This window comes from Mustela lutreola, chromosome 4 (assembly GCF_030435805.1).
Source record: "Mustela lutreola isolate mMusLut2 chromosome 4, mMusLut2.pri, whole genome shotgun sequence".
Taxonomy (NCBI): Eukaryota; Metazoa; Chordata; class Mammalia; order Carnivora; family Mustelidae; genus Mustela; species Mustela lutreola.
Window position 1 is genome coordinate 97393304 of NC_081293.1, and position 17853 is coordinate 97411156.

Below are 17853 nucleotides of genomic sequence, written 5' to 3' on the forward strand. Positions count from 1 at the left end.
TGATGATGAACATTTTTTCATGTGTCTGATAGCCATTTGTATGTCTTCATTGGAGAAGTATCTGTTCATATCTTCTGTCCATTTTTTGATATGATTATCTGTTTTGTGTGTGTTGAGTTTGAGGAGTTCTTTATAAATCCTGGATATCAACCTTTTGTCTGTACTGTCATTTGCAAATATCTTCTCCCATTCCGTGGGTTGCCTCTTTGTTTTCTTGACTGTTTCCTTTGCTGTGCAGAAGCTTTTGATTTTGATGAAGTCCCAAAAGTTTATTTTCGCTTTTGTTTCCTTTGCCTTTGGAGACATATCTTGAAAGAAGTTGCTGTGGCTGATATCGAAGAGATTACTGCCTATGTTCTCCTCTAGGATTCTGATGGATTCCTGTCTCACGTTGAGGTCTTTTATCCATTTTGAGTTTATCTTTGTGTACGGTATAAGAGAATGGTCAAGTTTCATTCTTCTACTTACAGCTTCTCCAATCAAGACATACAAATGGCTAGCAGACACATGAAAAAATGTTCATCATCACTAGCCCTCGGGGAGATTCAAATTAAAACCACATTGAGATTTCACCTTACACCAGTTAGAATGGCCAAAATTAACAAAACAGGAAACAACATGTGTTGGAGAGGATGTGGAGAAAGGGGAACCCTCTTCCACTGTTGGTGGGAATGCAAGTTGGTGCAGCCTCTTTGGAGAACAGTGTGGAGATTCCTCAAGAAATTAAAAATAGAATTTCCCTATGACCCTGTATTGCACTCCTGGGTATTTACCCCAAAGATACAGATGTCGTGAAAAGAAGGGCCATCTGTACCCCAATGTTTATAGCAGCAATGGCCACGGTTGCCAAACTATGGAAAGAACCAAGATGCCCTTCAATGGACGAATGGATAAGGAAGATGTGGTCCATATACACTATGGAGTATTATGCCTCCATCAGAAAGGATGAATACCCAACTTTTGTAGCAACATGGACGAGACTGGAAGAGATTATGCTGAGTGAAATAAGTCAAGCAGAGAGAGAGTCAATTATCATATGGTTTCACTTATTTGTGGAGCATAACAAATATCATGGAGGACAAGGGGTGTTAGAGAGGAGAAGGGAGTTGGGGTAAATTGGAAGGGGAGGTGAATCATGAGAGACTATGGACTCTGAAAAACAATCTGAGGGGTTTGAAGTGGCGGGGGGTGGGAGGCTGGGGAACCAGGTGGTGGGTATTATAGAGGGCATGGATTGCATGGAGCACTGGGTGTGGTGAAAAAATAATGAATACTGTTTTTCTGAAAATAAATTAATTAATTAAAAAAAAAAAGAAATGTAAGGGTAGGCTGAAACTTTGGGAGGAAAACACCTAGATGGTAAGACTCTGCCTAAGTCCAGTTGGAGATTTGGACACATACAACTCTCTAGTATGCCATTTTACCAAGGTGATGCAATTAGGCATTAACATAATTCAAGTATATAAGCAGGGATAATTACTGTGACTAAGAGGATTAAGGAAGGAGTCATTGGGTAAAAACATGAGAGCAGGGGCTTGAGAGAGAAGTAGGATTTGCTGTGTGAGTAGTGGAAAGTGAATTATGAGTGTTAGGGATAGAATGAAGAGGCAGTCTAAATATCTGAACATACTTATTCCTAGAACGTTAAAGGGTGTAGTATAGTGGGGAAAAAAAGACGAGGGAGGAGGAAAATGATTGAAGAAACAAAAATGGAAGTATGACCTGACTCAGGACTATTCAGTGTCACTCTAAGCAGTTCAGAATTCATTCTCTAGGTACTGGAAGGCAACTCTGGGACAGGATTTTAAGCAGAGAATGACATGATTGGGTTTATTTCTTAGGTTAATATTCTGACTTTGTCAAAAAAGATAACTTGCAAAGGCTAGACACTGGAGGTTAAGAGAACCATTGGGAGTGTACAAACTAAAGTTCAGGTTGACTATCCATAATCATGAATTGTTACTTATAATAGTGGCTCTACCACCTGATAAAGAGTTTTTTTTAATAATTAAAAAAATTTTTTAATAAACATATAATGTATTATTAGCCCCAGGGGTGAAGGTCTATGGATCGCCACGTTTACACACTTCACAGTGCTCACCATAGCACACACCCTCCCCAATGTCCATAACCCCACCACAGTCTCCCTACCCTCCTCCTCCTGGCAACCCTCAGTTTGTTTTGTGAGATTAAGAGTCTCTTGTGGTCTGTTTCCCTCCCGATCCTATCTTGTTTCATTTATTCTTTTCCTACCCCCCAAGCCCCCCACATTGTCTCTCCACTTCCTCATATCAGGGAGATAATATGATAGTTGTCTTTCTCTGATTGACTTATTTCGCTAAGCATAATACCCTCTAGTTCCATCCACGTCGTTGCAAATGGCAGGATTTCATTTCTTTTGATGGCTGCTTAGTATTCCATGGTATATATATACCACATCTTCTTTATCCATTCATCCGTTGACAGACATCTAGGTTCTTTCCATAGTTTTTCTATTGTGGCTATTGTGGACATTGCTGCTATAAACATTCGGGTTCACAATTTTAATGGAATTTAAACTGTCTTGAGGTGCTTGGTTGGCTCAGTCGGTTAAGTGACCAACTCTTGATTTTGGCTCAGGTCATGATCTCAGGATCTCAGGATCTCATGATCTCAGGCTCAGATGGAGCCTGGGTTGGGCTTTGCACTGGGTATGGAATCTGCTTAAGATTCTCTCTCTCCTTCCACCCCCCTTCCAAAAAAAAAAAGAACACAAAAAGCTGTCTTGGATTTTATCTGTGACTTTGGATCTTCCAGTGCTTTTATGAGGTATCAGTGCCTTTCATCTTCCCTTCTGCTCTCTGTCAGATCTCTCTAGGAGGCTATGTTTGTATTGTCATAGGTGGTACTGGTGGTACTCAGTTTTTCTGATCTCTAGCAGTCCAGATTTCATCTTCTCTTCAATACTTAGTCTTTTATGAGTTTGTGTTTCCTCTCGTGGACAGAGTCTTCTGTTTTGACAGGAAGGCAGGAAGAGAGGCGGAACCAATCAAGAACTGTCCATTCCCGCTTGGGTGAAGAATGGCTACTACTCACATGTTATAGCAATGTCCTTATGGGGGCTTCTCCTGAGACTTAAAACCAACACAGATTTATTTGAGCAGCGTGTAATCATATACTGTGGCCAAAACATTAACTAAATGTTTGAAATGATGGTATGAGCTTCACAAACAAATACAAATATACCACTATACTTCTTCTTGGCCCTTGGGCTCCATTTACGGGGGAAGCTCTCTCTCACCAGAATAGCCATGGTTCTTTCTCTGTCCTGTTAACTCTCACACTTTCTTTTCTGTCCTGCAAGGGGCTCTCGATGTCTTGCAAGGTCCACATACGTTTCACCTCAGTCCTGAGAACCTATTTACTATATTCCCAGAGTTCTTCTGGCCAGGATGTCTTATGGGGACCCTTTCCCTTCTTGCTGCTTTCCCTTTTACTCATTTTGCCTGTTTCCTTTTTCTCTTCTGTGGTTTTTCTCCTTTGGCAGCCTGCTCCATGCCTTTCATCATCTGTGACTTGGTGCTCACCAAGCCCTTCTCAGGCCCCCTGCATTCAAGTGGGCATGCTCTGTGGCTGGTGGGTGCCCCTCGGACCCCCTCCTGATTGTTCACTCAGGCCACTTTTGTTTTTATGGATTACAACTTCCTTGTTCTTCCGTTTTCCTCCACAACTCCCCTCCCCTCCCCTTATCTGCTTTGGTTAAATCCTCGTGAAGGTTCTGGCCTTCATGCTGAAAGCTGCTTTCTGGTCTAAAAGACATCTTGGTTTCTGCTGAATATAAACTTTTATTTATTTTTCCTCAGAATATACTATCTCTTCGGAGGGAGAGAATCAACTTCCAGGCTGAATGCCATCATCTCTGTAAATATATTCAAGCATACTTGCATAGAACTTTAAAACACGTTTTATTTTATTATTTTATTTTATACAAAGAAATGGTTCAGTGAGTTCATGAGGAAGTATACAATGTAAGCCAGAAGAGAAATAAATATATACTCTGCTAGGTTGTGATAAATATTGACAGCCCAGACTGAAGTATATTTACTTGTTCACAGAACGCATAGCAGTGGAATGTGGTATGTGCTAGGTTCCTTGGACATGAAGCAGTAGGAGGCATACTCTCCATTTGCAAGAAGTCAGTCTGGTTGGAGGGACAAACTTGCATAGGGATAGGAGGATTCCAGTGATTATGGTGATTACGGTGATGGTGATTACAGAGAGGTAGAATGGGTGCCCTGAGACAGACAGGGGAAGTAATCCTGAAAGCCCAGATAGGAATGTAAATTATTCCCACCCAGCCCAGGAAGGGGCTCTGCAGGGGATGGGGGTTGGGGGCCTCAGTTAGCCAGCCTGAGAACTGCAGAAAGGTTGGAAACCAGCTGCCCTCTCAGACTGGCATCCCACCTGGTTTGCAAGCCGCCACACGCCACTTTCAGCTCAGTTACAGAGTTTATCGGAATCGTTCGACTTGAGCTACGCGATCTTGGAGATCTAGCCCAAACTTCAGGGATCCAAGTTGTCCAGACAACAGAAGCATCTATGAGATGCTTGAGAGTTGTTCTCCAGAGGTCGTGGGGTTGCTGTTTCCCATGTCAAGTCGACACTTTCCCTTGACAGCGTGATAGCAAAACGGTAACATCTGTTTCTCTGCGACTCCGCTGTGAGTACGTTGAAAGGAACACAGGCCGTGGTTCAGGGCAGCCTGCGACTTGTAAGGAATTTCATATGGAGAGAATTCGACTCTGTGGTTCCGAAATTAGGGTGAAGAGGAAGTTGCTTTTATTACTGTGGCATAAGAGGCCCCTCTGCCCTTGATTTCTCTTTCTTTTTCTAATTTGTAACCATTTCCTGACCGACTTTTGTGTTCTTGCTTTCTGGTAAGTTCCCCAATGCTTCCAATCAGTTAGTTACTGTGCAGGGCTGCACCGGGCAGGCCCGGCGTCCCTGCACCTGCGCTCAGACCAGGGATAGATCACATGGGGCTGGTGCGGGCTGGCCAGGGCACATGGAACTGTTCAACCCCGTGTCCTCCGCCACGACGATCATGCGCTGGGGGCCTGCCCGGCTCGCTCCTCTCATTTTCCTTGTCAGCATGACCAAGATCAAAGTGCAAGACGGCTGCATAAATGATAACCTAGAACTTGGCCCCAACACAGAGGCTGTGATCAGGGCAACGCCCCCCATCACACTTTCCCCAAAGGCACGGAAGGAAAAGGGCAAATTATGTTTAAGTACAGCCTTTCTCGCAAGGCCGCTTCCAAACAACACCCCCTCGCTTTGTTTCTCCTGAAGCCATCAGAGTCGTATTAATCAATTGGTTCAGGGATTTGAGATTTCCTGACCTAATCACGGGATTTGGGACATACTGATTTCTGTTTATGTGAAGCAGTGGCCGTGATTGCAACATCTGTACCTGACTGAGCTCACATCTGTTCTTCCATATTCGGGGATTGAGATGGTTCCAGCCATTCTCCTGAAGGGTGGCGGTGAATGATCTCTGCTTGGGTTGTAAGCAGAAGATAGTTTATTTTAGGAATGCGTTTTGTTTAAAACCATATTTATTAATTCAATCTTCATTGACAAACAATGTTCATAATGGCAATGCTAATTTAAAGAAGTGATCGGATAGGTAATAATTACCTTTGGGCTTGTGTTCCAGGTTTAAAAAAAAAAAGAAAAAAAAACACAAAACCTTGCAGTGTTTCTGAGTTGACTTAAGTCTTGCTATATACTTCCTCTCTCCAAGATGAATATTGGTGCCTTAAAGAAAGCGAGACCTGGGCTGGGGATATAGCCTAAAATTAGGGAATGACTGGGAGTTGAGTGAAAGGAGTCATTCTTTTAGAAAAATAACACAAGTTTCAGTTAGCAAAATTTCTAGACTTGTTCTCTAGGTGGACGCTGCCTCTGCGATCATGCTTCACGTGCAGCAGGCCTGGAAAGTCAAGACTGAATAATGCACCTCTTGCTTAATGCCGTCATAGTGTTTAGTGTTTTATCAATAGGATTGATTATATTTTATAACAGATGATAATTCCTCCCTGGATTCCCAGACATCCCAGGTAGTCCACATGACTATTCTCGTCCCTTTCTGAAAATGGGTATCTCTGTATTACTGTTTACATGATCTCTAGCTCCGTGTATCTACCTACATGCACACAGATTGATGTACCATTAACTGGTAGTGGAGAGCGGAAGTGTAGACGCTGCCACGCTCCTGTCACCTTTACTAAACTGCCGCATTTGTGCGCGTGTGTATACGTGTGCATGTGCTCCTGGGCACGCACACTTGATCTTGTACATATCATCACTGCTGTTGGCTGGGTTGATATTTCAGATACTCTGCTTCCTTTCCCAGAACTGCCAGTATGTTTTGGAAATGCTGAAGCTGATCCCAGTCAGTACACACCATCCCAGGTAGTGAGTCAACGTGGCCCGGGACTCAGAAAACTCGGGTTAGGTCTTACAGGTGGATTCTTGGTGACCTGGACGCTTACTTTCTCTGGGTCTCATGCTCTGCACCTGTAAAATGGTGACACTAATGAGTACCACAGAGGGTTTTTACAAGGACTAAATTAAAAGCTATAATGTATGGAGAGATATGGCTTTAGTGCTTTGGATTCTGGCCCTGGAGTTGGCATATATGGATTTACATCCTGGCTTTTTTTTTTTTTTTAAGATTTTATTTATTTATTTGACAGAAAGAGATCATAAGTAGGCAGAGAGGCAGAAAGGGAAGCAGGCCCCCTGCTGAGCAGAGAGCCCAATGCGGGAATCAATCCCAGGACCCTGAGATCATAACCTGAGCTGAAGGCAGCAGCTTAACCCACTGAGCGACTCAGGCGCCCCTGGCTTTGTTTCTTAAAAGCTGTGTAATGTCAGGCAATTCATTTAATCCTCTGTGTCTCAGCAAAAAAAAAAAAAAGAGAATAGAAAAGAAAAAAAGACATAAGACATATAAAGAGCATAGAGCCTGGCACATACTAAGCACTCATCAAGTATTTGCTATTTTTATTTAATGTAACAGCTATGCAGATGTTAACTTCCTTACGATGGGCTGATAATAAGGCAATGTCGGACTCTGAGGGTGAGTGGTTTCCTAAACCTGTTCTAACAGCTGATCTAGAGAATTTAGTGGCATGCCAATTAGCATTTTGTTTTATAACCTGCAGGCTTTCTGAGGAAGGGAATGTATTTGCAGGCTTAAGCCAAAAGTGTGATCACATGCGTGTATCTTAAGGACACCTAGAGTCATTCAGCATGTCCACATTTCAAGAACGCTTCAATGAGAGAGAGTTCAGTAGTTTCTCTGTGGGGATAGTTTTAATGGCTGTTGTTCTGTGGGTAAGAATGAATTTTCTGTTTCAGAAAAAAAAAAAAACATCAGACGTTTGTAGAGGAGTTGTTTCACCTTAATTTATATCTTCAGTCTGCAGAAAAATGTTTCCTTGTTATTCCTTAGTTAAGTATTTGCCAATTTTATCTAAGAATTTCCTATTTTTTTATGCTTTTCCACAGTTCTACTTCTGAGCATCCTAAGAGGTTTCCCTTCTTCTGGGATCTTTTCTCTGTAAGTCTTTTTGCACACCTTGTCAGAGACACTTACTAAAGCTCAGGCTCTATTCATTTCATGGCCTGGCCTAATGGTTCCTCATCCTCACCTAGGATGCCTATCCCCAAAATCATATTTCCAAGGCTCCTTTCTGCATATTGTCCCACTAAACTATGCTATTCTTTCCTAAAACATAATTTTATATATTATTATTATTTTATGGGGGGGAGATGAACGGTGGCAGAGGCAGAAAAATAATCTCTCCCTTTGAGACAGCCTCAATCTCATGACCCTGAGATCATGACCTGATTCAAAATTGAGTCAGATGCTTACCAACTGAGCCTCTTAGGTGCCCCCATACTTTTATATGTTATAAATTTATGGTCATTTCTAAACTGTTTGTTTATAAGAATTATGTGATCTTTCATATAGTGTTTGATTTGCAATTTCAAACTATGGTGGTGCTGCAGACCTCATCTCCTATTGGCATAAACTGTTAGCCTGTCATTTTCTGAGTATTGTGAGCCCCTGGAGCTGCCCCAGACCCCAAGGAAGGAGGAGGAGTAAGAACTTTTAGAACTCCCTGGAGACAGAGAGGGGGAATGGCCCCCATGGTGGTCCACGCCCTCCCCTCTGATCAGCAGAATTGTTCCTCTGTCATTTTTTTTCCCCATTGAATTGACCTCATGTTTCTGCAATAGCTGAGCTTCAAGCTTGTAGGTCCCAAAAGGCTGCTCTCTATTATGGCTATCCCTTCTTCTAGTAGAAGATCCACTTTTATCCTGTGCTATTATTCTTCAGCTAGAGGATAGAGGTGAAGAGAGGGAGTTGGGGAGTGTGGTGGTGGGCAGGCAGCAGAGTCATTGACAACCTAGTGCACCTGCAGCTCAGGGCAGCTTCCATGGAGCAGAAGTCGAGGTGGTGGTAGAACATGTCCCGCCACCTTGGCCATGCTTTAGAGTCACCTGCATGGCTTACTGAAATAGACTGTTGGACTCCATTGCTGAGTGTCTGATTCAGGTAGGTCTGGGGTGGGGGCATTTCAAAACACTATTTTTGCATTTGCAAACACTGTTTTGGGGAACTCGTTATATTCGGTAGTACAGTGTTGCTGAACACTGTAGGTGCACTGTGCTGTCATTCCTCTGTGGGGTTGTTCTGTATTTTGATTGACCTTGAGGGCTCTCCCCAAAGCTTGCCATTTGTAACACTCAGGTTGAACACCACTTCTTTAGTGATCTTTTTTTTTAAGGATTTTATTTATTTATTTGACACAGAGAGAGAGATCACGAGTAGGCAGAGAGGCAAGCAGAGAGAGAGGGGGAAGCAGGCTCCCTGCTGAGAAGAGTGCCTGACAGCAGAGAGTCTGTCTCAGGACCCTGAGATCATACCCTGAGCTGAAGGCAGAGCCTTAACCCACTGAGCCATACAGGTGCCCCCTCTTTAGTGATCTTTTATGAGTCTCTCAACCAGGGCATAAAACAGTTATTCTCTCCAATTTCTTAGCAAATATGCCCCTCATAGTAATTACCACCATCTACACTCTATAAAGTAGGCATGTCTTGACTTTGCTACTTGAAGGCAAATGTATTAGTCTCATTTATCTCAGTTCTTCAAGTGTTTTCTATAGTACTTTACACACACAAGGTTCTGTTGGTGGGCTCTGCCCGCATCTCCTTGATCTCTTTGGAGATTTACCACCCTTGTGTATTTGTATGCTTTGTTCCTACCAACCTGAAGTTCTTACTTTCTCTAGAGGACTAACCTTGAGCTACTTGAGCCACTTATCTCAGACATGTGAAGAGCTATGATTTTCTGAAAGTTCATACCCCCAGCAGAGTGACTTGCAGCTAGTACTGTAGCACAAAAATCCTTTCCCTGAGGTGGACACACACACACTCCACAGCTCTCACCAGATCAGGCTGAGATAGGGACCTGACCTGGAATCAAACTCTTGTTTGTCATCTTCTCCTTCCCTATCCTGTCTTTACTCCCTTAATGGGTTGCACCTAGGAACATTTCCTGAATAAATCACTGATACATGCATGAACTCTTGTCTCAGGGCCTGCTTCTGGGGAACTGGCAGGCATTGTGCAAATGCCTAATGAATGAGTTCTTGAAAAGGAATATAATATTATAGTTGGAGCTTGGGCTCCACAGCTGCACTGCCTGGATTCAGATCCCAGTTCTGCCACTTAATGAGCTCTGTGACCTTAGGCAAGTTATTTAACCTCTTTGTGTTAAGTTTCTTTATCCATAAAACAGAGTTAAAATAGTCTTTATGGGGGTGTTAAGAGGATTAAATAAACTAATACTTGTAAGGCATTTAGAATAGGGTAAATGTCAGTTAAGTGTAAAAACAAACTAAAAAATAAGTGCATTTTCATTTCTTTCAGAAATTAAAGAAAGCATCAGTAATTCAAAGACATACTATGTTCAATGATAAGAAGGCAATATGTAGATGATAGTACTACCCAGATTGATCTATGGATTCAGTGTAATTCCCATCAAAATCCCAAAGGCTTTTTTTTTTTTTATTAAGAAATAAAAGTACTAAGGGAATCTGAATAGCCAAAATAATTTTGAAAAAGGATGAAGTTGGAGGACTCATGCTTCCCATTCTGAAAACTTATTATAAAGCTATAGTAATCAAAACGGTGTGGTACCAGTATAAGGACAGGTATTTCGTGGCTATCCCTCATACAGGCAATGAAAACCTTCGGTTATATGATCATTTGCTTTTCAGCAGAGGTCCCAAGATGTCTGGGAGGGCAGTCTCTTCAACCAAAGTGTTGGATATCCACACACAAAAAGCTTATACCATATACAAAAATTAATTCAAAATGGATCAAAATCCTAAAATGTGCAACCTAATACTATAATACAGGTTGAAAACAAAACAAAACAAAATGGGAAAAAATCTCCATGACTTTGGATTTGGCAGTGATATTTTTGGATATGATTCCAAAAGTACAGATAGCAAAAGAAAAAAAAAATAGATGAAATTGACTTCATTAAAATTAAAAACCTTTATACATCAACAACCCAGAGATGAGGAAAACATATTTAAAAATCACCTATCTGATAAGGGATTAACATCCAGAGTATATAAAGAACTCCTACTACTCAACAACAAACAATCCAATTAAAAAATGGGCAAAGTACTTGAATAGACATTTCTCTGGAGAAGATATATAAATGGTCGATAAACATATGAAAATATGCTCATCATCATTAGTCATTAGGGAAATGCAAATGAAAACCACAGTGAAATACCACTTCACACCCATTAGGATGGCTAGTATAAACAAACAAAACAGAAATAACAAGTGTTGGTAAACATATGGAGAAAGTGAAACCCTTATGCAATGTGGGAATGTAAAATAGTATGGCTGCTGTGGAAAACAGCAGCTTTTCAAGCAGTTAAACATGGATAATCTCATTTACAATTGCACCAAAAACAATAATATATCTAGGAATAAACTTAACCAAAGAGGTAAGAGACATGTACTCTGAAAACTATAAAACACTGAAGAAAAAATTCAAGACAAAGCAAAGAAATGAAAAGAACTTCCATGCTTATGGGTTAGAAGACCAAATGTTATTAAAATGCCTACACTACCCAAAGCAATCTACAGATTTAATGCAACCCCTATCAAGATACCAACAACATTTTTCACAAAACTAGAACAAACAATCCTAAAATTGTATGGAACCACAAAAAACCCTCGAATAGCCCAGGCAATCTTGTAAAAGAAAAACAAAACCAGAGGTATCGCAATTTCAGATTTCAAGTTATATTACAAAGTAGTAGTAATTAAAATGGTATGGTCCTGGCATAAAAACAGACACATAGATTCATGAAATAGAATTGAAAACTGAGTACCAAACCCACAATTATAAGATCAATCAATGAGTCAATGAATCTTCAACAAATGAAGATTGCATATACAATGGGAAAAAGACAGCCTCTTCAACAAATGGTGTTGGGAAAACTGGACAGTCACATTAAAAGAATGAAACTGGGCCACTTTCTCACACCAAACACTAAAATAAACTCAAAGTGGAGCTAAGACCTAAACCTGAGACCAGAAACCATAAAAGTCCTAGAACAGAGCACAGGCAGTAATTTCTCTGATATAGGCTGTGGCAACATTTTTCTAGAGGCTAGAGAAAGAAAAGCAAAAATAAACAAAAAATAAACTATATAAAAATAAAAAGCTTTGTGCTTTGGTGAGTCCTGTGAAGTGTGTAAACCTGGCAATTCACAGACCTGTACCTCTGGGGATAAAAATATATTATATGTTTATAAAAAATAAAAAATTTAAACATTAAAAAAATAAACTATAACTCAAAAAAAATAAAAAGCTTATAGAGGGCATGTATTGCATGGAGCACTGGGTGTGGTACATAAACAATGAATTCTGTTACACTGAAAAGAAAGAAAAAAAATAAAAAGCTTCTGCACAGTAAAAGAAACAGTTAACAAAACTAAAAGGCAACCTATGGAATTGGAGAAGATTTTGCAAATGACTACTCTAATAAAGGGTTAGTATCCAAAAAATATAAAGAACATTACAACTCAACACCTAAAAAACCAAATAATCTAATTAAAAAATGGGCAGAAGACATGAAGAAACATTTCTTAAAGAAGACATATAGATGGCCAACAGACACCTGAAAAGATGCTCAACATCACTTATTATCAGGGAAATGCAAATCAAAACTACTATGAGACATCATCTCACGCCTGTCAGAATGGCTAAAATAAAAAACACAAAAAACAAGTGGTGGTAAGGATGTGGAGAAAAAGGAACCCTTTTGCACTGTTCGTGGGAATGCAAACTGGTATAACCACAGTGGAAAACAGTATGGAGGTTCCTCAAAAATTTAAAAATAGAGCCACCCTACCATCCAGTAATTACACTACTGAGTGCCCCCAAAATGCAAAAGTACTAATTCAAAGGGATACATACACCCCTATCTTTTTTTTTTTTTAAGATTTTTTTATTTGTTTATTTGACAGACAGAGATCACAAATAGGCAGAGAGGCTGGCAGAGAGAGAGGAGGAAGCAGGCCTCTGGCTGAGCAGAGAGTCCGATGCAGGGCTTGATCCCAGGACTTAGGATCATGACCTGAGCTGAAGGGAGAGGCTTTAACCCACTGAGCCACCCAGGCGCCCCACATACACCCCTATCTTTATTGCAACTTTATTTATAATAGCTAAAAAGCAGCTCAGCTGTCCTTTGATTGATGAATGGATAAAGAAGAGGTGGTATGCATATATAATAGAGAGGTGATATATATATAATATGCATTTATATATAATATATATATTATATATAATATATATAATATGCATTTTTATTCAGCCATAAAAATAATGAAATCTTGCCATTTGCAATGACGTGGATGGAGCTAGAGAATATAATGCTAAGTGAAATAAGTCAGTCAGAGAAAGACAAGTACCACATGGTCTCACTCATTTGTGGAACTTAAGAAACAGAATAAGCAAGCAAAGAAGGAAAAAAAAAAAAAGACAAACCAAGAAACAGACTTAACTATAAACTAATGGTTGCCAGAGGCAAGGTGAGTAGGGGTATGGCTGACATAGGTGTTGGGGGGTGGAAAGAAAAAAAAGTTAAACATGGAATTACCATATGGTTCAGTAATTCCATTAGTAGAAACATATCCCAAAGAAATGAAAGTAAACACTTAAAAAGATACTTGTATACCAATGATTACAGCAGCATTATTCACCATAGCTGTAAGGTGGAAACATCTCAAGTGTCCATTACAGATGAATGTATGAACAAAATATTATATACAATGGAATATAATTCTATATTATAATTCCATATAATGGAATATAATTTAGCCAAAGGAATGAAATTCTGATACAATCACAACATGGCTGAGCTTCAAAAACATTCTGCTAGGTGAAATAAGCCAGACACAAAAGGACAGATACTAATAATTTCACTTACATGAGGTATCTAGAACAGGCAGATTCATAGAGACAGAAAGGAGAGGAGAGTTTACTGGGGGAGGAATGAAAGTGGGGGGTTATTGTTTTATTGATACTAAGCTGCTGTTTAAGATGATAAAAACATTTTGGAAATACATAGTTGTGATGATTGTGTAATATTATGTATGTACTTAATGCAGTTGTGTACTCGGAAATGGTTAGATGGTTTATTTTATGTTATACATGTTTTAAAAAGAAAATGCATTAGTTCTAGTCTTTCCTGTCTGTTTTGGGGACTTTGATTATCTGTCTCATTAACGTTTCTTTTCTCCTTCATGAAAGAAAGATGAGTGACTTGTCTGTGGTATTTAAACAAAATGCTTGAGTAGCCCTGAATTTTTAAATATCCAAATAAAAGCAGAGAAATGAAAAAAAAAAAAAACCCACTGTGGATAAACATGAATAAATAAAAAATAGATCATTTGAAAATTCTTAGGTTTAGTCAAAATTTGTTATAACCCCGTGAGTGCTGTGAAAGCAGTCTGAGCCTAGAGTTTTCTTCAGCTTTACCGTTTAGGATTTTATAAAAGCTGTCCATATGGGTCCACTTGGTTTGGGCTCATAGGCAAATTGGTCTCCAGCCAGATGCTCCATCTTCTTACGTATCACACCTCTCTGTAGAGCTGAAACGTTCCCCTGAAGAGAAACTTTTAAAAATCCCACAGACTCTAATTTAGATTTGGCAATCACTGTGCTGTGATGTTTGAGTGTTTTAGATTTAGCAATAAATAATGTTTTAAAATTTCCCATGTTTGGTGTCTTAGTTGCTGTGCTGTTTGTATCTATAACAAAAACCCTAGACATAAGATTAAATTAAGTCTAATAGTCTCTTTTTGGCCAAGATTGTTCTTCCCACCCCATAATCTCAGATCCTCCTCATTTTTATTATAAATAGTGAAGTGAAATGAAAGAGGTAAGGAGAAGAAGTTCATTTGTTCACGAGATAGCATTCCTCAAGGAATCAGTAGACAAGTTCAAATAATCATGACATTTACTCTGATATATCTTTGTCTTCGCTTCATGCAACTTTTGCATCTTTATTTTAAGACATTTCAGCAATCATCTGGCCAGTCCGGTGTTGGGGGTCCATGGGACAGAGGACTGACCCACTCAAATATATATTATCCTGCTCCCAATTTCATCAAGAGGGATACCATAGGAACTAAAGGCCAAATTCCAGTTAATAGTAACTTTCCCGAATTCAACCAGTCTCACACTTACTCCAAACAAAACTACTCTAAGTCCTTTCTGGAATAAGACAAGACAAAACAGTAATACATTGAACTATTTAACACAGAAGAGTTGAATATGCAATAGTATAGTGTTATCTTTGCTCCTTGGATTCAAATCAGCTCCTTTTTTGTCATTGGTCTAGGGTTCTTAGGCGAAAGGGGAGTTTGTTATAAATTAGCCTGCTTAAAGCATCTTGATGTGTGTTAATGGTGGATCTGCTGTCAGAGACTATAAATATAATACATCTGTTCATCTGCTGTGCATGGAATTAACTTTGATGACAGATGAGTACCCCTGAGCATGTAGCATGATTGACCTAGTGAGTACTTAGTCAATACCCACTGGTCGAAACTCTGAGTGTTTGGAAAGGGACACACACACACACACACACACATATATATCCATGTGCACATAATACATACAGGGGCAGCTATGTGTATTTCCATCCCCAATGGACAGAGAGGCAGAAAAAACAATGGGCACAGACAGGGCAGAGGGCAGCATTCATTAAGGTTTTGGTTGTCAAACTAATTTCTGGGGGCTCCTTGCTCTCTCCACACAAGGCAGAGAATTATTCTCACAAAGTTAACAGCATCACAGCATGTTCCCTTATGGCAAGCGCTGAACTCCTGGAAAGTCTCTCAGGAGTGATATATCTTAAGTTAAGTAGAAATCCTGTACGCCCAAAGATCTTCGATTCCTGAGTAGAGATTATACCAGTAGAGACAAATTGGTTATTTCCACCCAAACTTCCAAACCCCACTGTTCGGCTTGGTATCAAAAATAGAAAGTAAACCTTTATTTATTTACCTTTACTGCAAGACTTGGTTGGTGGAAGTTTGTTGATGTGCAGCAAATCCCTAGTGGGAAATTACTACAACTAACAAGACTAGGAATATTTGTTTTCAAATGGATTTTTAAACTGACCTTGATAGTTTTCAATGTTTCTTAATTAGTGTTTGCAAATCTGCTGATTTTATGAAAAATCTGTTTCTTGCTGTATTAGAGTGTAGCATCACAACAAAATTAGCATTCCATATGTTGTTTTGTTAAACATACTTGGTGACTTTCTTTAAAATCCCTTGGGAAATGTTTTGAAATTTGTTGAAACAAATATGCAACACTTGAAATTAAATGGTGATTATCACCACATTGTTCTTTCTTTAAAGCATCGCCTGTGTTTGGATTCATTTAGGAGTGCTATCACTGAACACATACCCTTCAGAAATTACTCATGAATGGGCAAGGCTTAGATACCAGCCTTTCAACCTAGGTAAGTAAAAGCAGCTTGCTACAGAATTCTCGCAGTGCCTTGATGAAGCCCATCTACCTTACCAAAGCCTGGAGTGGCAAAAACCATCATTTGAAAAAATAAACAAACCAACTTTATTTAGGTTTTCTCTTCTCTAAGTGGCATGAGAAAATCGAGCTCCGCTTTCCCAAAATCTCCTTCAGAGCTCTTAAACAGGAGCAGAAGTTTGTATTTCATTGGGAATTAGACAGCTGGGTTGCCTCCCATAGGTAGCACTGATCATTAATCTTCAGTTGTTTATTGCATCTGAGGATGTCATGTCCATGTCTTCATTTCAGCCTTAAAATTTAGTCAATAAACAAACTGAACATCTACTATGTGCCAGGCATTGTGCTAGGGACTGGGGTTTCTGTTGGGAATAGCACATGTGGATTGGTAGCTCTCATCTCAGGGCATCACAGTTTAGGGGGCAAATAATGGGCAGCGTACTAGGGCTAAGGGGCTGAGGGAAATTAGTCAATGCTTAAGCATCAAAGCAAATGCAAGCTTACCAGATAGAAGAGTCAAGAAAGGATCTTGCAGGAGGAGTGCCTGATTCATACAGCACTGAAGTGTAAAAGTTTGCACGTTGTTGGTGACCATGTGATGGCTGGAGCAGAGGGTTCAGGGTGGGCCTAGGGTTGGGGGAAAGCATTTGAAAGGTAGGGGGGTGTGTTTTTCCACCATGCTGAGGAGTGTGGATATGGAGAGATTCTGGAATATTTTAAGAAGGGACAGATCAGTTGTATGAGACAGAGGGGAAGGGGCTGGACGCACTGGAAGTGAATCCTAACAGTGGAATTAAAAGGCTCTCCTATTGGGACACCTGGGTGGCTCAGTGGGTTAAGCATCTGCCTTTGGCTCAGGTCATGATCTCGGAGTCCAGGATCAAAGCCCTGCCTCAGGCAACCTGCTCAGCGGGGAGTCTACTTCTCTGTCTTCCTCTGCCCCTCCCCACCGTATATGCGTGCACTCTCTCTCAAATAAATGGATAAAAAAAACTTTTAAAAAAATGCTGTCCTCTTTTTAGATCTGAGAGAGATTTAGGAAGACATGATTTCACCTGAAGGAATGAAGGCCAGAGAGGAGTCATGCTGAACTCCAAAGTTTGTGGTTGTAGTTACTGAGGACATCGTGGTTAGCAGAGGTTTTGAGTGGAAGGAAACGAGTTCTAATTTGGACATGTTGAGTTCAGGTTCCTGTGGAATGTGTAGGCGGTATGGATCTTTGCCTTGGCTTGGATAGCTGAACGTTTTCTGCCTCCCTGTAGTGGTTTGGGCTTTTCTTCCAATGATTAGAGGAGGGTCCAGGCAAGTAAGTGGGATTAATGCTTGTCTCCTAGTAGCAGCTGAGCACACTTGCCTGCACGTGCACTGAAGGGGCTCTCTCCAGCCTCCTGTCCTATGGGTACGCATGCTAGTGTGTGGACCTCTTTCCTGCACCTTCTAGTCATCCTGTCATGCTCCCTGATGGTCAGACTTGAAGAATTTGTTAAAACTCTGCCACAGGTGAAATATTTTCTGTGTCCCACCTCTAGGAAGAGAGCTTTGAACTTTGGTTCCCCTGGTTGCCCTGCTTCTTTAAGCTCAAGGGTGTGCTCAAGAGAAGTCATGGTGGGGTGCCTGGGTGGCTCAGAGGGTTAAAGCCTCTGCATTCGGCTCAGGTCATGGTCTCAGGGTCCTGGGATTGAGCCCCTCGTCAGGCTCTCT

At 40.4% G+C, this 17853-nt stretch overlaps 1 protein-coding gene across 11 annotated transcripts in view; it reads left to right on the plus strand.

The window, feature by feature from the left end:
- Positions 1-17853, plus strand: part of SUGCT (succinyl-CoA:glutarate-CoA transferase) — an 811293-nt gene that overhangs the window by 491482 nt on the left and 301958 nt on the right. For 5 of the 11 annotated variants that reach the window (XM_059170563.1, XM_059170567.1, XM_059170574.1 and 2 more), the window contains one exon: positions 16023-16126. The exons of the other annotated variants lie outside the window; for them this stretch is intronic. In XM_059170563.1, the coding sequence (XP_059026546.1) occupies positions 16023-16126 (104 nt within the window). The remainder of the gene's footprint in view (positions 1-16022; positions 16127-17853) is intronic. 11 annotated transcript variants of the gene reach the window in all.